The sequence below is a fragment of the Staurois parvus genome, unplaced genomic scaffold (assembly GCF_062004578.1).
Source record: "Staurois parvus isolate SC_StPar_1 unplaced genomic scaffold, SC_StPar_1.0 ptg000120l, whole genome shotgun sequence".
Lineage (NCBI taxonomy): Eukaryota > Metazoa > Chordata > Amphibia > Anura > Ranidae > Staurois > Staurois parvus.
In genome coordinates, this window is record NW_028317916.1 from 912731 (window position 1) to 936027 (window position 23297).

Here is a 23297-nt window from a genome sequence, read left to right on the forward strand (position 1 = left end):
TGGAGCAAATTTTGAGCATGCCATGTGTCATGCATACATCACCAGAGTGTGTTGTTACCTTTGCCCAGGTCATTCTAGCTGATTGCTGCTTTGGTGGTCACATGACGGATCCTAAAATATACATAACATTTTTTTTTAAAGTAACACATAAAATAAGTGTCCCATTTAATTAATCCACTTAAAAAAACTCTACAGTCTTCTGGCCACCTCATATGACTCTCCAACACGTCATGTGGGGCGGCCCAATGATCATGACTGACAGAGAATCCCTTTCTCTTTGCTCCGATGTATTTTCCAACCACATGACGATCGTCAGCAATCCCACATGACTTACAGAAATGCCATGAGGGGCAGATAGCTAGGAAAATTGTAGAAGTTCACAGCTTCATGTTGTTATGATTGTAGCATGAGTAGTCTGAGTGACAACACACAAGACCAGGATCGCATGCAATATTGTTGCCAATCTGCTTAGGGGGACACTGTTGAGCTGGGAGGATCACTGGGAAGTTACCAACTAATAACAGACTTTGTAAGTAAAAGAACAGCACACATAGTGAGTAGAGATGAGCTTGGGTTAGTTCCAACACCTGAAGTTAGGTGCTACTGCAGCGCAGGGGTGGACTGACAACTCATGGGGCCCCCGGGCAAGAGGGAATCATGAGGCCCCTGTGTCCTTGCCCAAACTCAAAAAAGCCTATGAAAAAAGTACCAGGGGCAACTCATGGGGCCCCCTACTGACCCCGGGCTCTCAGGCAGTGCCCGAGTTTCCATATGGTAAGTCCGCCCCTGACTGCTAGGTATTTCCCACTCTGCAGCTGTTGTATGGGAAGTGCAACATTAGATCAATGTCATAGACCTAATAAGGTCATTTGGCCAAAATAGATCAATGATGTCACCGGCATCTCTGCCCCATTGAATATACTGAACTATATGCAGCTGTGAGTCAGGGAATCTCGCACCTGCAGCTCATTTGCCCAATGATGACAGCTATCTTCTTGGTTCAAACCAAACCCAAGCTCATACTTAAAAGATAATATACTCTTAATAAAAGAAAGGTGCTGAGCTGGCCCTTTAACAGTGCAATACCAAAATCATATGTGATCTGGAGGCCTGAGCTGTGTATAAACTTTTGGAATTACATCCTAGAGGCCACATTCTTGGGGTTGCCTTTTAATTCTTGACTACCTATTAGTAATACCTCTGATATCTTGGATGGCCCCCGTTTTTGGGGTCCTTGCTATCTTTTCTAGCTTATCTCTTTTGCCCCTTGATCTTTGGGATGTTTTGTCCTTGGATTGTTTATTTCCAAAGTACTGATTAGTATGCAGCATCATTTTTAGACATTTTTCACCATGTTTCAATATTTCTCAAGGTCTCCTAAAGAAGCACTATACTGCGAAACATGTTGGGAGCAATAGGAACATCTTTTCATATTCCCTAATAGACAGAGAAGCTTCAGGCTCCATGCATACTTGGAGCAGAGAAAAATGGTGGAAAATCGCTGTATAAAAAAACACTTGTCATCCTGCCCCCAGATGATGTCAATTGTGTTGAAACATGTTGCCCGTATGCCAAACTATGCTGTGCTGCTTTGGTTTGTCTCAACCCTCTAACTGCTACATCTGCAGGAGAGCTTTTTCTGTTAAAAAACAATAGAATTACTAGCAGAATCACCAGGTGAAATTAAAAAAAGAGAGTGTATGAAAGAAAACATGCAGCCACCATGTCGAAGGATTCATATACACTGCAACTGATAAACTCACGTTCAGGAGCTTTTCTGCATTTTGTTTAGAAGCCTCTGAACTCTCTCTAATGTTTTCCTATGTATCCATGTACACATAGTCGTTTACAGTCGTTTACAGGCAGTTGAGTTTACAGTCGTCTTTTTGAACACACCAAACTAGCGTTCAGGAGTAGATTTTTATCAGCGTTTCAAATTCCAAATGCTTGTAAATGTGGCTAACCACGTTTATAAGCATTTTTTAACTTCCATATGCAGATGCTGTCCAGGGCCTTTTTTCATCATCAGAAATGCATGCACAGTGTTCTCCATGTATTCAAATGGACCCGTAACACCAGTGCAGTCAGTTCCAGGTTTTGCATGAAGGAAAAAATGGTAGAACGTGCCGCATTATGCTCATGATGGGATCCATAGTGAATACAACCAGAAAAGACAGGTAATCTCAACACATACTGCTCTCCCTGCTTCTGCTCTATTTCTCTCAAAATGTCTGAAATAGTTAAGTTTTTACTGTTTTTTAGTGCATTCTGGGCATTTTGGAAGGTCTCCTGAGGTTATCTTAAAAAACCCGCTTCTAAAGAAAATGCAAACATGGTATGCAAACGGTGCTAAACAAACTTTTTTTAACCTACGTTTTCCAGCGGTCAGTTTCCATCGTTCAGAAGAGTTTTCCAAACGTCCTGTGTACATGAACCTTAAGCAGGAGTGGACTGACAACTCATGGGGCCCCCGGGCAATAGGGAATCATGGGGCCCCTGTGTCCTCGCCCACGCCCAAAAAAACCTATGAAAAAGACAATAAAAAGGTACCAGGGGCATCTCATGGGGCCCACTACTGACCCCGGGCCCTCAGGCAGTGCCCGAGTGCTCGAATGGTCAGTCTGCCCCTGACCCTAAGAATTGGTAAATTGCAATATAATAAATGTTTGTAGGTTTAATATCGTGTTAAGAATGTTTACTGTTTTGGGGGCTAGGCAGCATTAAGTTCCTCTTTAATCATTAGAAGCACAAATGAACGTTTCGAAACCAAACATCTTCTAATAAGATTTTGATCAGACTTTCTGTGCAACTTGGACGCAGCTTTGATAAGGTTTGCATATTCTATAGGGCCAAAATCATGCTGGAATCAGACCAAAGTAGAACTGGAACCTTTTTCAAAATTGTACTGTGCTGAGTTGCATTGATGTAAACAGGCACCATTGAAAATTATGTGATTTCTATTCTCTTGCGATTCTGAGTGACTCAATTCACATCTAAAATCATACCAGTGTGAACAGGACCGTATCCAGCTCCTTTTGGCTGCCCCTGGGCCCCTGTTTGCTCCCCCCCCCTCTCTTCCCACAGCACTGTTGGGTTCCCCATTCCCCTGTACTGCCAGCTGCTGTGGGGGATGCTGTCAGGATGGAGAGCGGGGAAGGGGCCTGTAAATTTGTCTTTTACCAGCCCCTTCTTTGTCTGAATAGATTGGCACCAATCACTGACTCTGTCCATTCATTATTGAATCATAGTAAACTGTGAGAAGCAGAGAAATACACAGCAGTATGTTTCCCTAGTAAAACACACACAGCACACACAGTAAAACAGCACAGTTAACCCTTTGATCACCCCAGATGTTAACCCCTTCCTGCCCAGTGTCATTAGTACAGTGTTGGCGCTTTTTATTAGCACTGATCACTGTATTAGTGTCATTGGGATGTCATTGGCAGTTAGTCAGTTCCCCCCCAGTGTCAGAATGCCCGCCGCAGTTCCACTATAAGTCGCTGATCACCGCCATTACTAGTATAAATTTTTTTTTTATACATTCCAGTATATATACCACCATTTGTAGACGCTATAACTTTCACATAAACCCATAAATTTACACTTATTGGGATTTTCTTTAGCAAAGACATGTAATAGAAAACATTTTGGCCTAAATTTATGACATTTGATTTTTAAAATGTTTGTACTGGACATGATTTATAGCAAAAAGTAAAAAATATTGTTTTTTTTTCAAAATTGTCAGTCTTTTTTTGTTTATAGCGCAAAAAAAATAAAAAAACACACAGGTGATCAAATACCACCGAAAGAAAGCTCTGTTTGTGGGGAAAAAAGGATGTAAATTTATGTACAGTGTTGCATAACCGGGCAAATGTCAGTTAAAGTAACACAGTGCCGTATCGCAAAGAATGGCCTGGTCAGGAAGAGGGGGAAATCCTCTGGAGGCCAAGTGGTTAAAGTGTTACTAAACCCACAACAGTAAAATCACTGTGGAACTTAAAGGGTTAATCCTTTGCATTGTGTAAAAAGGCTGTTCGATTCTGTCCTCTATGATCCTCTCCTTCTTCTACTGTCCCCGACTCATGTCCTGATAGAACAAAGACTTGGGGGCAAGCTGCGCATGCTCAGTTTGGTGTGTATTGATAGTTTTTTTTCTTGGGAAAGTGCATGTGATCAGCACAGGGCCAATCAGCACTGTCCGGACATAGGGTCAGGGATTCTGCAGTCTCACGGGACAGTGAGAAGAGAATGAAAATTCCTCCTAAAAGCTTTAACCATTGCTCAGCTGAAGTCACAAGACTGTTCTAACTGCTGACGAGAAAAGATATTTAGCAGTTTATATTTACTAAAATAATTGCCCTTCCACGTTGTGTGTACTGTGGGAGACCAGATATAGTGAGCGCAGGGTCCTGGGTTTAGTTACACTTTAAGGTACAGGTATCAAACCGACGGCCCTCCAGCTGTTGTCAAACTACAAGTCCCATGAAGCATTGCAAGATTGACAGTTACAAGCAAAGGCAGAGGCATGATGGGACTTGTAGTTTCACAGCAGCTGGAGGGCCGCCAATTTGACACCCCAGCTTTAAGGCAATGATATCACCCAGCCTGAATGTTTCAATCAGCTTTGCTTCTTTTTTTAATTCTAATACATTTTGGGTTTCTCTTTCTCTGATATATATGACCCGCTCCAATATGCAATATCTGGACCTGTGTACATACTTGTTTCGTTTGCTGATTATTCTATGTATAATATACACATTCCCCCGTAGGATGTAAGATATACGATCCCATAAAATATGAAGAGTAATAATTTGATTTATTTTTGTGCATGTTATGATTTTAGTTGAAAGCATCCTATTATTAGATTAGCTTCCCTTCTTTTTTTGTTTGCTGTAAACCCCATTTATGTGGCTTCTTGTTTATGTATGTTGTCTATATTATAGTACAGGTATTATGTTGGGCAGCACAGTGGCTAAATGGTTAGCACTTTTGCATGGCAGTACTGAGGTCCTTGGTTCGAATCCCAACCATGGCACCACCTGCCTGGAGTTTGCATGTTCTCCCTGTGTGGGTTTCCTCTGGGTACTCCGGTTTCCTCCCACACTCCAAAGACACGCTGGTAGGTTAATTGGCTCCTGTCTACAAAAAACCCTAGTATATGTATGTATGAATGTGAGTTAGGGAACTTAGATTGTACGCCCCTTAAGGGTTAGGGACTGATGTGAATGTACAATATATATGTAAATTGATGGCGCTATATAAGTACCTGAAATAAATAAATATGCCATCAGTCCATGTCCCCTTTTCTCAGCAGTTACCCCTAAGCCCCCTTGTCTGGGGAGTGATATTTATTTTATTATTTATTACAGGTACATATAAAGGATACAAATGGAGAAACAGAAAAAGGGCGCACTGACCTAGTGCATTATCGTTTAAAATAATTTATTAAAGAAGCAAAAATAGGTATCATACTCACAATGGACATAATAACACAGGCATGTCAAACTGAACAAGATGTATGATCCAAACAACATCTGAGTCCATACGATGGAACCCTGGATGACCAACTTTCTAACGCGTTTCGAGGACACAACCTCTTCCTCATATAAAGCACCATCAATTTTACACAGCACTTTACATATATATTGTAGATTCACATCTGTCCACAACCCTCAAGGGGCGTACAATCTAAGGTCCCTAACTTTGGAGTGTGGGAGGAAACTGGAGTACACAGAGGCACACTGGCACAGGGAGAACATGCAAACTCTAGGCAGGTGGTGTCATGGTTGGGATTTGAACCAATGACCCTAGTACTGCCAGGCGGAAGTGCTAACCATTCAGCCACTGTGCTGCCAATGATGACAATAAAAATACACAGTGATGGCTATGTAGAGTGGAGTGATCAAGTATTCATATTGTTGAAGGCTCCTAAATTGCATTTCCATGTTGTGTGTACTGTGGGAGACCGGTTATAGTGAATGCTGGGTCCTGGGTATAGTAACACATTAAAGTAGCCTCTGGACCTGAGTAATTAATACATGTTCAGGTTTAAGGGCTGAGGTGACAACCCCATGGCAGTGTAGGTGAAAAGAAATGACTAAACTTCAGCTGTAATCATTATGGCAGCTCAGATAAGCAGACTTATCTCTTCTAATGAATTCTCAGTGACCAGCTCCTCCTGTCTTGTAAACAGTTCTGCAGAACAGGAAACACAGTTACCATTTCCTACAGGCGTGGTGGTGACACAAATAAGTGGTGACTCATACCCTGCATTGCTCAGCCTGTGCTGAAGAACCTGCTGGGACTTGTAGTTCTCCTCCAGCCTGTGGTAGTGCCCAGGAATGAGCTATTACCACTCCTGCCTGTGAGAAGAATGAGTATTGTGTACACAGCTAGCAGGACACACCCACCCACTCCTCCAATAAAGTAGAGGTCTGCGGACAACACAGGAAGAAGGACACTCTCCCTCAGCCTTTACCTATCTGCAGGCGGGGCAGCTCTGCACACTCAGCACACCTCCACTGCAGACTTGTCTCCTGGGCGGGACCTTCACTGCGCTCTCTATTGGCTACAGATCTGCGAGGTGCGGGCTCTGATTGGCTGACATCTTTCTTTTGTTCACTATGACTGCTGAGCCGCAGGACGTTTAAGTTGAGAGAAGCAGAAGTGTACGAGAGCTGACAGCTGCGGAAGGAGCAGGCGGCCGGGACACCACAGTGCACACTCATCACCGGGCGGGGCAGCCGGACTCCAGCACTCATGGATCTGGAGAATAAAGTGAAAAAGGTGAGCTCATGTCCTGTCAATGTCTTCTCTGTGACCCTGACTTCACCCTGCCTGCATGGTGCCACCCTTCACACGTGTCCTGTCAGCGGAGGAGAGCAGTCCCTGCTCTGGGGATTATTTACTATTCACTTCTGGCTGTTTTTGTCTTCATATATTTTCTGGTTTCCTTTTCAGTGGTAACAGGTCATAACAATAATATCAGTGTAAGTGTTTACATCCTGACACCTGTCTTTTGGGTTTTTATTTATTTAGAAATTTAATACAGTCGATCTCATAGAAGTTACACAGATTACAAATATATTTTTCATGAGGCTTTGAAAAAAAACTATTGTTCCCCCTTGTCTACTTATCCTACAAGTGACCTTTTTTTGTGTTTTTTTTTTTTTGTTTTGTTTCTAACACAAAAAAGGAAAAAAAAAACTTAAATTTCCTGGGATAGAGGAGACAAGGGGTTAAAAAGTGTTTCTTTTTGTTCTCTGGCAGCCTGTACTCCCTTCATTTCCTGTCTCAGAAATGCAACAGGAAGTAAGAGGAATCTCCAAAGCTAGCCATAGATCAAAATTTAATTTCCTGCTGCATTTTGATCCATCTATGGGCAGGATCCATTGATTGACTTCAGTACATCCTGCCTGGTGTGTGTGTGTGGTGTTTTTTTTTTTTTTTGATCCATGTTGCTGGCTGTAGCTGCCAGCACTGATTTATTGTATTCTGACGGTGGGGAAACCTCTTGCTGTGAACACAATAGTGCAGGAGGAGGGATTCCCCCATCAAAACTGACTGTGTTGATGGGGGAATCAAGCAATCTTCTTTACTTCAACCCATGGATGAAGCAACAAAAGTGGTGAAAGGTCTGAGGGTTAAACCGTGTCGGGGGGGAGCCTTGAGCGGTAAACCCGTATCGGGGGGGGGGGAGCCTTGAGCGGTAAACCCGTATCAGGGGGGGGGGGAGCCTTGAGCGGTAAACCCGTATCAGGGGGGGGGGGGAGCCTTGAGCGGTAAACCCGTATCAGGGGGGGGGGAGCCTTGAGCGGTAAACCCGTATCAGGGGGGGGGGAGCCTTGAGCGGTAAACCCGTATCAGGGGGGGGGGGAGCCTTGAGCGGTAAACCCGTATCGGGGGGGGGGAGCCTTGAGGGGTAAACCGTATCGGGGGGGGAGCCTTGAGGGGTAAACCGTATCGGGGGGGGAGCCTTGAGGGGTAAACCGTATCGGGGGGGGGAGCCTTGAGGGGTAAACCCGTATCGGGGGGGGAGCCTTGAGGGGTAAACCCGTATCGGGGGGGGAGCCTTGAGGGGTAAACCCGTATCGGGGGGGGAGCCTTGAGGGGTAAACCCGTATCGGGGGGGGAGCCTTAAGGGGTAAACCCGTATCGGGGGGGGGAGCCTTGAGGGGTAAACCCGTATCGGGGGGGGGAGCCTTGAGGGGTAAACCCGTATCGGGGGGGGGGGAGCCTTGAGGGGTAAACCCGTATCGGGGGGGGGGAGCCTTGAGGGGTAAACCCGTATCGGGGGGGGGGGAGCCTTGAGGGGTAAACCCGTATCGGGGGGGGGGGGGGGAGCCTTCAGGAACTTAATATGTGCAGTCTAGAGGAAAGAGAAAGGGTAGACTTGACTGAAACCTTTAAATACATCAGGGGGGTGGATAAGGTACTAGAGGGTATTTAATATGAAGCCTATATCAAGAACACGGGGACATGATCTCCAGCTAACTGGAGGGAAGTTCAAAACTAATTTTAGAAAGTATTATTGTACTGAAAGGGCAGTTGATGTGTGGTATAGACTTCTAGTAGAGGTAGTGAGTTAGTCCACAGGAAGTGGTTTCAAACATGCTTTGGAGAAACATAGATCTATATTCAGACAAAAAAGTTACCAGAAAAAACAAACAACACAAAGAAATACAAAATAGGCAGACTCGTTGGACCACTTGATCTGTCTTTTGCTATCACCTTTCTATGTTTCTATAATGTATGGGCAGCCTAACTGAGGAGTAGAAATGAGTTTGAGTGTACTTCAAACTCTTTTCCTTTTGAAATTCAAAGTTGCACTTCTTCTGCAAACACAGCCCACATGGGAACCTCGGTTGCGATTTCCAGTGCGGGCGGCGTGCCATTAGAATTAATAGCACATGCCCACGGGTACACCTTCTTCTGTGCGGGTGATGCGGCTGCACTGATTTTTGTGTGCACCACCCGCATATATGTGAACCTAGCTTTAGGGATATAGGGAAGGGATATAAGGATATCCCCTTCCTCCTTGCATACATGTGCTGTGGACTGGTGAATGATCCAGTCTGCAAATGAGTGGGCTTCTGGCATGATCTGAGTATCCTGTTGCTTTTTGGGCTGTTTTGGAACATTTTTTTCAGGCATTCTTGCATGTAATATATATATATATAATTTTTAACAATGGAAACGCTTGCTATACCCATTTTTAGGTACTCCCATTGAAGTCTTATTGGGGCCAAAACCCGCAACTCTGCCCACAAAGATGCTCCTGTACTTTTTTTGAGCTACTAGCTTCATGCAACACTATGCTTAGGTGTGAATGGGCACACTGAAAGTATTAGAAATCTTAGTGTAGTGTTGAATGTGGAAGAACTTTTTGGTGAAGCTTTAAATTGTTATTTAAATCCCTTAGGAGGCACCCCTTGATCTGGTGACTGTGGTAAAATATTCCATTTCCCATTACTGTCTGTATCTCGGTGGTAATGGTCACCAGGACACATAGTGAATCTACAAAATGGAAACATGGCCATAACATTCAGTAAGTGTGTGTGGGGGTTTTTTTTTTTTTTTTTTTTTTGTTCTTCTATGGGTCCATGCACACAGTTGTGTAAAGATCTATAAACTGAAAAATTTGCATCTGAGGTCCTCTGCTTGGACCATATTTTAGGCTGTGTGCATATAAAAGTTTGTACTAATATTTACATGTACTCTGAGTACAAGAGCTGCCTGAGTTCTAGCAATGGATAATGCTAGGGCGCAATGGCCACCTGGGTCTTCAAATAGGCTTTATTACCAGTATACATCTGTATGTATGTAAGTATTGCATGTCTACAGCATGCAGAGCACTTTTTACACAGGATCTAGCTTCTGCCAACAAGTTCTTGTGTACTAGCTGCTATATTTCCTTATGACTATGTGCATGTATCCTTAAATGAGAAGTCTGTAAGAGAAGGCACTTACTAAAGGTAACCATTTAATTAAAAAAAACAAAAGAAAAATATTTATATTCTCCTTTTTCCGTGGTCCCCTGCCGGCGATCTTGGCTCCTCATCTCCATGTGCCCCCATAGCAAGTGCTTGCTATGGGGGCACACGTGCGTGCTCACTCCTGAGCTGTATGTGTGTGTGTCTATAGACATACATAGCACAACTTGGCACCACCCCCTGTTTTCTAATCACTGCATTTGATTGACAGCTGCAGCAATGGCACCCACTACTGCCACATCCTGTGTGAAGAGAGAAAAGATCAGCCGTGCACAGTGCTGAATTGATTGAGGACTTGGGTAAGTATTTAGGGAGGTGGGAGAGGGCAGAAAGCTGTAAAACCCTTTTTACCTTAATTTGCATGAAGGTAAATACTACCTGCATTTAGGTAAAAAAAGGTGTTTGCTTTGACTGGCCATAGATGGATTTAAATTCATCCAGTTCAGCAGAGACTGGCCAATTCCACGTGTGGTCACGCCCTCTTGACATCGATCAATCTAATGATCGACTTCTTTCAGACTGGCTTGATGAAGACTTTTCTTGATCAGTGGCTGTCCTCACTGTTAGAATAAAATGACTCATCGGGGAGGATAACTTTATCCACCTTGATTGTGTGGATCTATGTCTCTCTGTATTCTGTGGCAAGGGGGCAAGTTCTATCCTTTTGGACAATCATCCACGTGTGTCAGATGCTTGGTCCTATGCTGTGAGCTGTGTTTCCAGTCTCTGGCCACCACGTCATTACTTTGTCCTGTAAAGTCCAATGGCAGGAACCGCAGTGCATGGCATGGGGCACAGGTAACTGAAATTCCTGGAAGTGTCAGATGCTGATGATTCGCCAGAAAGCCCTGGGTCTTTTGAATGTGTTTCAGAAGTAATGAAGCAGAACAGCGATCTTTCTCTGACAGCATGCTGATGCGGGATACACGATCTGAAATTGCAGCTGATTGGATGCAGCCGCTGTTCAGCCAACAGTTTCCACCCGGCTCTTTCATTTCCAGATCGAAGTATGTCATGCAGGAGGATGCCAGCAGGCTTGCCCACAGCTGGAATTTAATCAAAAACTGGACGAAATTTTGAACTGTTCATGCGTTGCCATTTGCACTTTGAATATTTCAAGTTGCTGAGCAGAAATGTGCATTACCTGTCACTTCTTGGTATACACAGTTTCAGCTCAAATAACTGGCTTGACTGATCAAGCAGCTGCACCTTTCTAGCGGTTAGGTATAGAAGTTTATTACATTTTCTAATAAAGTGTAACTAAAGGCAAAACTCTTTATTTTTCTTAATTTTGGATAGTGTAAGGTAGGGTTATAGCCCCTGTCAGTTTTTTTTGCAATCTTTCTCCTACTGGGGAGATTTCCCTTCACTTCCTGTCCAATACAGGATGGAAGGAGATGGGATTCCCTCTCTTTGGAGGGATTTCCTAGTGTGTCATCTGAACTAGTGTTGCCAATGATAACGGTTAACAGAACAGATGAGGAGAGGGTGACTCTACCTAATGGGGGCACAGACAGCCATAAAAACTGACAGGTGTTATAATCTGTCTCCACTCTATGGAAAATTAAACAAAAAGGGTTTGCCTTTAGTTACACTTTAAAACGGAGCTCCACCCAAAAGGGAAGGTTCCGCTTTAAGGCCTCATCCCCATTCTCCGTTAGACAGGTACCCGCTCCCACTTCCGCTGCGATCGCCTAGGCGATCAAAAGTGGAAGTTGTGTCGTCGCCCTCACCGTAGTCTTCTGGGACACGTTACAACTCTCAGAAAACTACAGGACCATTCACGTGCAGTGGGCACCCGGCAGTGAAGCTTCAAGCTGTCACAGCTAAGTGCCTACACTTAAAATGCCCATGCTGGGGAAAGAGGACGGCTGCACTGAAGATCCCGCTGGATTAAGGGACAGGTGAGCGTCTGTTTTTTTTTTTTTTTTTTTTTTGTTTGTTTTTAAAGCCAGCAGCTACAGTTTTTGTAGCTGCTGTGTTTTTATATTTTGATTGGGCTCAAGTTTAAGTAAAGGGAACCCAGTGCTTCCAGAGCAGTGCCATGTTGTTAGAGGGGTCTCCAGCTTCTGTAATGCCCATATTTATCAGAATATGTACATTTCTAGCTCTGATTTTCATTGTATTTAAGACACTGTAACAGTGCTGATTCAGGGTAAAGTGACCATGTCTATTGTTAGCCACCCCTATCAAGGTATACTTGCTAATCTGTGCTCCTTTTAACAAAGTGGGGTTCATGGGTATGGGGGAGCATGTTGTTCTTCCATGTGACAGTGTTTACCTAGCATAGACTCCAGTAGAAGGGAGGCAGCGAGGGAGCATGGATCAGTAAGTATACCTTTCTGGGGGATGGGCTAGGCTATCAGGTGTTGCTTTGTACTGAACTGGCAAAGTGGTACTGGGGGTTCTTTACTAAAACTGGAGCGTGTAAAATCTGGTGCAACTCTGTATAGAAACCAATCCACTTCCAGGTTTTATTGCCAAAGCTTGACTGAACAAGCTGAAGTTAGAAGCTGATTGGCTACCATGTATAGCTGTACCGGATTCGGAGTGCTCCAATTTTACTAAATCTACCCCAGTGTCTCTTTAAGAGTGTTATGCACATGTCATGGTAATGTTTTCAAAGGCTATGACATTTATTACTGTAGAGTACCATTGTCAAGTGTTTACACCACTCAACTACAAAAATAGAATCCTAAAAATGGAGAGTGAGAGAGAACAGTGGCATTACAAGAAATATGTTGACATTCAGAAATTATAATTTTTTTTAATTTTTTTTTTTTTTTACCAGGGCAAGTCTCTAGATGTATGTTTGTCCCTAGCATACAGGAACACTCCCTGCAGCTTTATATGTGGTACACATTGAACTTGAATATTACCACCTAATGCTTGTAATGTTTTAGGTGGAAGTAGTGCTGTAATTACTTATAGAAACTCTCTCCATATATTCCTTAAATCTGATCTCCAGCATTTAGTGAAGTTTAAATAGGTCATTTGTAACAAGCTGGTCCAAAAAAAGTTATCCCTTCACTACTAGATGTGCCTGTTGTGTGTGCTGTATAAGTCAAATCAACCTACCGGAAATAAATCGAGTCAGGCTGAGCACTGCTCAGCTATTCCCAAAGAGCTTTGTGTTCTATAAACGAATACAAAGCTTCATCTGAATGGCAGAATTGGAGTTTGTGATGTCATCCACTCGCTTCTCCACCTCCGCCAATCAAAGCAAGCTTTGTATTCATTCATAGAGTACAAAGCTCCCAGTGAATGGCTGAGCAGCATTTAGCCTTGATGTTGTTTCGGGAATGAGATGGGAAGTTCAAACAGAGCAACACTGACCTGCTGGAGAACATATCCATTTGTCAGAGTACATCAAACATTTGAAAAAAGATTTGACAGGCACTTTAAAAAAACGTCTGCTTAAGAGAAGCTGGTGGCAGGTTTAGGATGATGTTTTTGTTGTAGAAGGTGAGCAGGCATGTTAGAATAACATTTCTTGGCATGCTCATGTAGAAATCGCAAAGAGCTCCCGGATAGCTGTAATTATCTACAAAGGTCCTGTGTCATCGAGCTTTGGGTTTATGTTGATCGCATCAATTTGAGACACTTCTGACATAATTCAGAATTGATTGACAGGTGCATTTGGGCTGCAGTTGACCTCCTGACCTGCATTTAACTAGCTCCAGGTAGGTTTTGCAATTCCATAGACTTGATCATTATAGATGTCCAAACCCGGTCTTACACAAGCACAAATGGGCAAACCTGTCTTGGAAGTTTCCTAGAAGTATTACTGAGACCCTTACATGAGAGAATCACATTAAGTGTCCCAACTACCAACCGAGAAAGAAGTACAGGTGAAACTTGAAAAATTAGAATGTCGTGCAAAAGTTCATTTATTTCAGTAATGCAACTTAAAAGGTGAAACTAATATATGCGATAGACTCATTACATGCACACACTGCAAGATGCTTGAAGTCCAGTGTGAAGTTTCCACAGTCTGTGTTGATTTGGGGAGCCATGTCATCTGCTGGTGTTGGTCCACTGTGCTTCATTAAGTCCAGGGTCAATGCAGCCGTCAACCAGGAGATTTTCGAGCACTTCATGCTTCCTTCCGCAGATGAGCTTTATGGGGATGCTGACTTCATTTTCCAGCAGGACTTGGCACCTGCCCACACTGCCAAAAGCACCAAAACCTGGTTCAATGAACGTGGGATTACTGTACTTTTTTGGCCAGCAAACGCACCTGACCTTGGTATTGCCAAGAGAAAGATGAGACCGAACAATGCAGAAGAGCTGAAGGCCGCTATTGAAGCATCCTGGTCTTCCATAACACCTCAGCAGTGCCACAGGCTGATAGCTTCCATGCAACGCCGTATTGAGGCAGTAATTGCTGCAAAAGGGGCCCAAACCAAGTACTGAGTACATATGCATGCTTATACTTTTCAGAGGTCTGATATTGTTCTATGTACAATCCTTGTTTTATTGATTGCATGTAATCTTCTAATTTTCTGAGATTGTGGATTTGGGGTTTTCATGAGCTGTAAGCCATAATCATCACAATTATGACATCACGGCTTGAACTATCTTGCTTTGCATGTAATCAGTCTATCTCATATATTAGTTTCACCTTTTTTTTTTAAGTTGCATTCCTGAAATTAACTTTTGCATGATATTCTAATTTTTCGAGTTTCACCTGCAGTGTTTAAAAATTTTGTGGATCCTGAGCTTGGAGTTGGCCTTTAAAATCTAACTGTTGCCAAAAAAAAAATTATATTTTGGCTTGGTATGGAAGAGTTAGAACATCTATTGAGTTTCTACTGTGGCTTATGACCCTTTTTTTTTTTTTCTTTGAGATTTTCCCTCAATTTCTGCCCCTCTGATGTAAGGGAGATCCTCCAGCGATGGGATTTCCCACCTTTGAAACTTTTTTTTTTTTTCTCAATTGACAGAAAAAATATTTCCAATGAAGAACAGATGATAGATGTAGACTGGGGGTCCAACCCTTCCCCCTCTATATCCAACAAGTTCTGACTGATATTTCTTGCCCTCTAAAGCAATGCTAAGAAAAACCCTTTTTGGCTGTGAGAAGGTATTACAGTATCTCACAGAAGTGAGCACACCCCTCACATTTTTGTAAATATTTTATTATACCTTTTCATGTGACAACACTGAAGAAACGACACTTTGCTACAATGTGACGTAGTGAGTGTACAGCTTGTATAACAGTGTAAATTTGTTGCCCCCTCAAAATAACTCAACACACAGCCATTAATGTCTAAACAGCTTGCAACAAAAGTGAGTACAATCCAAAGTGAAAATGTCCAAATTGGGCCCAATTAGCAATTTATTTATTTATTTTTTTCCCTCCCCTCCCTGATATCATGTGACTCGTTATTGTTACAAGATCTCAAGTGTGAATGGGGAGCAGGTGTGTTAAATTTGGTGTTATCGCTCTCATTCTCTCATACTGGTCACTGGAAGTTCAACATGGCACCTCATGGCAAAGAACTCTCTGAGGATCTGAAAAATAGTTGTTGCTCTACAAAAATATGGCTTTGGCTACAAGAAGATTGCTAACACCCTGAAACTGAGCAGGGTGACCAAGAACATACAGCAGTTTAACAGGACAGGTTCCACTCAGAACAGGCCTCACCATGGTCGATCAATGAAGTTGCGTGCAGGTGCTCAGCGTCACTTTTGTACACTGTTATACAAGCTGTACACTCACTACTTTACATTGTCGCAAAGTGTCATTTCTTCAGTGTTGTCACATGAAAAGATATAATAAAAATATTTACAAAAATGTGAGGGGTGTACTCACTTCTGTGAAATACTGTATATGCATTACGAAGTTTCCTAAAAGATTGACTGATTTTCCATGACAGTGTGTATCATCATATAGTCGAAATGGTATTGACTTGTAAGAGAATTCTCAGCCGACAAAGACAAACGTACTAGTGTAGTAGAAGAGGAAGTATAGGGTCGGTCAGTGCTTCTGATCATGTGTTTTTTATTTTCTGTTCCATTATTTCCTTATGATAACTGTATACATTAAATGAAAATTGGATGTTGTGTTCACGACCGATACATTTTCTGGCTTGCACCCCTGGTTTTTGTCGTTCCCAAAAGTCAGAACCGGCTGTCAATAGTACTATACTAGCGATCAGATAATTATCGGCTGATTGTTCCTCATATGGAACTTTTACGTATGATTTCTTATTATACAGTATTTATATAGCGCCAATAGTTTGCTCAGCGCTGTACATTATAATGGGAGACAGTACAGTAACAATTCAATACACGAGGGGTTCAAGGGCCCTGCTCCTTGGAGCTTACAATCTAGGAGTCTCGGCACACCTTGATGTCCTGAACAAAAATACCAAGTTCACATGAAAATTTGTTGGTTTGTTAATCAAGTTTAATTGTTTGAAATTAAAGCATAGCCTCCCCCTCATTGTGGGACATGAAGCACAGAAATTTCAGGCACCTTGTCAACAGTTCCAGGTCTGTGTCTGCCTTCTCTGGCTCTCTCACTTTAGGGCTCATGCATGTGGCTGATTAAGGCTGTTCACCATCCAGATCAATGTATTTCAGAAGTGGGTATGGCCAAGTGTTTTCGATCAACCACAGACTGGAAGCCTGTACAAATAAGGAGAGGCTAATGCTGTCCATGGATGCGCACCCTAAATGAAAACTGTCTACGTCCAGGGGTGCACATTCTCCATAAAGGAGAGGTACGGCCGAAGCTCTTTTAACCAAAACCTGTGGGTTATAGGAGTGCAGATAGAACTGTACTCCTGTGACCCATAGTGAGCTAAAGCCTGCTGTCAGCTGACATCACAGAACCAGTTCAGGCTCTGTATGAATCCAAACAATGTCAGGATCCTCTCAGATGTCTGACCAGCAGCTGGCTCAGCCTCTCAGCAGCATGCTAAGAGCCTGAGCCAGCCACTCCCACCCCCTCCACAGCCCAATGCTCCAGTGAGCATTGGAGGGGCAGAGTACAGAGCGGTAACTGACAGTCACCGCTCTGTACACAGAGTGGAAGAGAGAACTGAGAGATCAGTGGTCTTTGATTGCTCAGGTCTAGGTGAATATGTAGGTTTGTTTGTAAAATACCCACGCTTCTCTGTTAACTACAGGTAATTGCCTAAATAATTTGTACAGGCTTCTTTCAGTAGCTTATCAGTTGTGTACAACAGCCGTTACAGCACTGCTTCCAAAACAAAGGGAGCTTCCCATTTAGTCAGGCACAAGTATGTTTGTGTATACCTAAAGGACTAGTGCTACAACTATTAAAATATACAGTTGTGTTCAAAATAATAGCAGTCAGACATCACTAACCTGATCAATCACTGTTTTTGGTAGAAATGATATTTCTACATGGCAAATAATTTACTAGCAGGTGTAATAGAGTAATAGAAATCCAACAGACCCAACAGTCATGACATGCATGCTGCTGATTCTGTGTAATTGAATCACTAATTGAAAGGGACATGTTCAAAATAATAGCAGTGTGAAATTCTATTAGTGAGGTCATTCATTCTTTGATAAACAGGTGGTAATTATTGCCCTTATTTAAGGAAGGAAGGCAGAAAATGTTGTACATGCTGGTTACAGTGCATTTCTCTCAGAAATTCTGAGGAAAATGGGTCGTTCCAGACCTTGTTCAGAAGAACAGCATACCTTGATTAAAAAGTTGATTGGAGATAGGAAAACGTATAAAGAAGTGCAGAACATGAGCTGCTCAGCTAAAATGATCGTAAATGCTTTAAAATGGCAACCAAAACCTGAAAGAAGTGGAAAAAAGCGAAAAACTACCATTCGAATGGATAGAAGAATAGGCAAAATAGCAAGGACTCAGCCAACAATCAGCTCCAGGAAGATCAAAGAAGGTCTGTTACCTGTGAGTACTGTTACAATTAGAAGACACCTATGTGAAGCCAAGCTATCTGCGAGAAGCCCCCGCAAAGTCCCACTGTTGAAAAAAAGACATGTGCTGAAGAGATTACAATTTGCCAAAGAGCACATTGACTGGCCTAAAGAGAAATGGCGCAACGTTTTGTGGACTGATGAAAGTAAGATTGTTCTTTTTGGGTCTAGTGGCCGGAGACAGTTTGTCAGACGACCCCCAAACACTGAATTCAAGCCACAGTACACTGTGAAGACAGTGAAGCATGGTTGTGCAAGCATTATGATATGGGGATGTTTCTCATACTACGGTGTTGGGCCTATTTATCGCATACCAGGAATCATGGATCAGTTTGAATACATCAAAATACTTGAAGAGGTCATGCTGCCTTATGCTGAAGAGGAAATGCCCTTGAAATGGGTGTTCCAACAAGACAACAACCCCAAATACAGCAGTAAACGTGCAACATCTTGGTTCCAGACCAACAAGATTGACGTTATGGAGTCGCCAGCCCAATTCCCGGATCTTAATCCAATAGAAAACTTGTGGGGTGACATCAAAAATGCAGTTTCTGAGGCAAAACCAAGAAATAGAGAAGAACTGTGGAATGTAGTCCAATCATCCTGGGCTGGAATACCTGTTCACAGGTGCCAGAAGTTGGTTGAATCCATGCAACACAGATGTACAGCAGTTCTCAGAAACAGTGCTTATACAACTAAATATTCAGTGATTCAAAGGAAAGCAAAATCTTCAAACATTTTTCAGTTTATATAGTGAATGTTTGAGTTTGTAAAGAAGAATACAAACACTGCTATTTTTTTGAACAGTCTAATATTCACTTCAATATTTTTTTTTTTTTTTTTTTTTTTTTTTTTTTTTTTTTTTTTTAGAGGAACACAAATTTTGATATATTTTTCTTCATGTTTTGATTTGGAATAGAATGTGTAGTGTTTCCAATGCATTTGTGTGTATGGAAATAAAAGCTATTAGAAGGATTTTGAACTTTATTCACTTTTTTCACCACACTGCTATTATTTTGAACACAAGTGTGTGTGTGTGTGTATGTGTATGTGTGTAAAATATATATATATATATATATATATCTCACACACAGCAGACTCATGTGAAAATAAACATTCCAAATCCTGCATTTATGCCCTGGTCCATGAGAGCATAGTTAATGGTTTTAAAGCTTGATATAGTACAGTATTTGTACATACCAGACTCTAACTCCATGGTAATCTATAAATACAACCAGTTATCTTGTAGCAAAGTGGCATTTCCTTTCACATATTAGAGTGAACTGTATATCATGAATTCTGTTCTCATGTATAATCCACTGTACACAAAATATGCTTGCTGTAATACACTGAACCAAAGTGATGTCTTGTAATCAATTCTGCATGTCTGGTCCGATATCAAACCTTGTGAAAGTGTTTGGGGGAAGACTTGTATAAGACAAAAAATCATATTCTCCCTGCAGTGGTAGGCTTGACCATATTGATATGTCCCATAAAGAAACCGGTGCAAAGAGAAAAATACAGGCTACGATTTCTGAGCTCTCCTTGCTAGAAGGACATTTGCACGCAGTGGTTACACGCAGGTGTGATTAACAACAATGCAAGGCTCTTTAAGCTGCACTCCGGGCAGATATAAAATGGGCAAATTAATGTTAGCTCTGTATTCATAAATACATTTTTGTAATACAGGCATTGTGAGCTCCTAAATTTTACTTGGGAATAGCATGGGAGAACGTGGGGTGGCACAATAATCCAGTCAGTTCTGCAAAGCAATGAGCACGATGATAGGAGAAGGAAGCAGAGTGACAAATTTGAGCTGCTGCTTTTTGTTTTACTGCCCAGTCACAGGCTGTGGTAGGGACAAGGCCTTTAAGGGTGGTATAGCAACAGCTGGCAGGTGTTCAGGAGGTGCGACTTGCTGCCTCTTGGCAGCTTTTTTTTTTTTTTTTAAATGTATTTCAGGACCTCTATGCAACTGCACGCAACGCATTTGGCTAACAGTTGTGTTGCGGCCTCATTTTCACAGACAGTGCCACCTGTCTATCTCTGCAGCCAAAACTGGGTGGACAGAAATACAAATCCTTTAGTAGGAAAAACTGGTCCCTTCTATTTATTTCATCTGTGTATTTAGCGGTTTGCCTGGGCTTGAGCTCAAAACAGCAATAATGGTTTCAAGCCACTGTAATTTGTATCTGTAGTGTCAGACTAATTTTAAAGCAGAGCTCCACCCAAAAAGGGGAAGTTCTGCTTTAAGGACTGCTCCCCATTAAGGATTGGCACCTTTTGGGGGCGGGAACCCGAATTTGACGGGTACCAGCTCCCAATTGCGGTTGGACTGCCTAGGCGATCGGAAACGGAAGGTGTCCTCCCTCCTTCCTTCCCCCGTAGTCTGGGACACGTGACAGGTCCCAGAAGACTACAGGACCATTCATGAAGCGCAGTGCTACTCGTGCATGCGCAGTGGGTGCCCGGCTGTGAAGCCGCAAGCAGTCACAGCCGGGTGCCCACACTGAAGATGCCGACCTCCAGGAATCCAGGACGGCAGGTGAAATGGGCTGCGGGGGACACTAGGGGAGTGCTAGAACGTATTATTTGTTTCCTTGTTGCAGATTTTTGCTCAGTTCTTGTCTGCTAAACCATTTTCCCCAGAACACTAAGGCCTAGTTCACTCCATACATACAGAAAAACGGATGGATACTGATGTGCAGATTTCACTTGCAGAGACATCCGTATTCATGCACAGTTCAATTTATTTATTTATTTTTTACACATTGCAGATTCCTCTGCAGAAAAAAAATCTGCATGTAGTACTAGTGTTTGTGTGAACAGGACAAATGGAGAGCAATTGGTTTTGTTGTGCCCTTGCAGAACACATGCAAAAAAACTATTGTCTCTGCACCATGGTGTGAACAAACCCAAAGTGAGGGGAAATCTCTAACGGAACCCTGGATACTGGTAACACCTGACACGGTGTCTAGTTTTCCCCACTCTGTCCAAAGTCCAAAAAAATTTTGCAGTAAAGCGAGCTTGCATTTTATTCAAAATCCGTGCAGGCTAGTATAGTGTCTTTATGATGAAAGTTTGATTTTTATATTCCATATATGGAAATATTATATTGCTTAAGCATCTAAATATTTTTCCATTAATGTTTAACTCAACTGATGTCATTGTTTGCATATTTGCAGTTGTTTTGACATGTAAATGTCATCTGTGGATGTAAATGACCTGATTTATGACCTTTCTAGAATAAATCTCTACTGTTCCTAGCCATTCACAAACCTTTTAGTAACAAGTCATCTAAAAATACATTAGCTGTCAAACTGGTTTTGAATTTAGTTACTCCAAGATTGTGTGTGTGTGTGTGTGTGTGTGTGTGTGTGTGTGTGTGTGTGTGTCAAAAAGTAGCAGATGTTTTGCAGTGTGTCCATTGGATAACCTGTTTTTGAAGTCAAGTCAACAACCTTACTTTTCTCAAGACCGTATATCCAGGAAAGTCTGCAGACATGACACAAAAGGCTAGAGACTGAGCATTTTACAAGAGAACATTAGAGACTACAGACATGATTCAAAGGATGGTCACTTTATAAGAGACTATAGGCATGATACAAATTGGTGAGAGGCAGCAGGGGAGTGTGAACATGATATGAATTGTTGGAGACTGGTTATCTGATAGTCATAGAATAGAGATCAGGGCAATAAGAAAACACAGATTAGTGTATGTAGGGGTCCCCAGTGATACAGGTTTGGCACACAGGTTGGCTTCAGTTCCTGTATCAAACTTATTTTGACCACCTGCCTACTGTTGACTTTGTGATTGGCAATGGAATGAGTAGGGATGAATTTGGGTTTAGTCCAAACTTCTGTTTTGGACCAAACCCAGAAGTAAACTGACACTGTTACCCCCCCCCCCCTTCCACTGACGCCCAATCAACTGCAACTAGGGCATTTCCCACCCAGCAGCTGCATGTATACAAGGGTGGGGGGGGGGTTGCATGGGACATCAATGTTGGTTAACAATGTCAATGACTTAATGTCATAATGGGGTTTATTTACTAAAGCTAGATAGTGCAAAATCAGGCTCTTTTCTGCATAGAAACAATCAGTTTCTTCCTCAGCTTGTCCAATTACGCTTTAGCAATAAAACCTGGAAGCTGATTGGAGAGTGCACAATCAGGCTAGTTTGTGCATAATAACCAGCTTTTAGAAAATAAACCCCATTGGGTCAATGATATCACAAATCTAACCACCCATTTTTGTGTATTTGCAGCTGTGGGATGAGAATAGTCCTGGCCACAGTTGATTTGGGTGGAAGTGCAGCTTCCTTCTGGGTTTTGTCAGAACCTAAGTTCAGGCCTAACCTGAGTTCATCAATATTGGGGAGCATGTATTATATATTTTATATTTTTCTATTTCTGTAGTTTTATAGTATCCTTTTTCTTTTAAGCAGAGAAATAAAGATGAACTTTCTATTATTTATATTTAAGCGCCCCCCCCCCCCCCCCCCCCCAAAAAAAAATTACAAAATTAGAATCTGTTTAAATTGGGTTCACGCTACTGCAATCTGATTTTCATGTAATTATATATTGCAGCTTGGATGTGGTTTGCATATTCTTTGAGGCCAAATTCGTACTGGAATCACTACAACATAGCACAGTATGATTTTAAAAAAAGTTCCTGGGCTAAGTTGCATCAATGTGATTTCCATTGTTGTGCAACTTGAATTGCATCTTAAATCACACCATTTGTAATGGAGCTTTAAACTTTGAAGGGGATCTACTAAAACTGCAGCACAGGGAATGTGATATAGCTGACCATAGTAACTAATTAGTCTCTAGGTTTTTTTTGTCAAAGCTAAATTGTACACTAAAAAAGTTAGACTCTGGCTACTATGCACAGCTGCACCAGAGTCTGTGTGCACCAATTTTACCAAATCCACCCCACCCCCCACCCCAAGATGTATACGCATATATGGCCTAAGTTTGCAAGAAACCCTTTCTTCATTTCACAGTCTTCTGATTAGAAGCTATTTTATGACTTGCTGTTTTGGTACAACATAGTAGTTTACTTGCAGACACTGTGGCTCCTTCTTTAGGAATGAATTTTGAAGTAATTGATGTTCATTGATTTCACTTAACAAGAAAATAAAGGCTAGCTATAAAGGAAATGGAGACGGTCAGGATAGCTGCTGTAGGTTCAAAGGGTTATTGTAGAGATGCAAGTTTGGGAATTGGGCATATTCTGTTTCAACACAGGAGAGCATTTGCTTTAAGTGTGGGCAAAAGGTTAGCATGGAGTTTAGCTTCTTTCCCCCTCTGTTTGCTGTTCAGAGCTCCTCACTTCATCCAAATGTACAGTTTTGTAGAACCTTGTTAGTGT

At 42.2% G+C, this 23297-nt stretch overlaps 1 protein-coding gene across 1 annotated transcript in view; it reads left to right on the forward strand.

The window, feature by feature from the left end:
* The first annotated feature begins 6478 nt into the window (after positions 1–6478).
* TES (testin LIM domain protein) overlaps positions 6479–23297 on the forward strand; it is a 58338-nt gene continuing 41519 nt past the window's right edge. Inside the window, exon 1 of the mRNA XM_089672079.1 lies at positions 6479–6786. Within this exon, the coding sequence (XP_089528205.1) occupies positions 6760–6786 (27 nt within the window). The 5' untranslated portion in view covers positions 6479–6759. The remainder of the gene's footprint in view (positions 6787–23297) is intronic.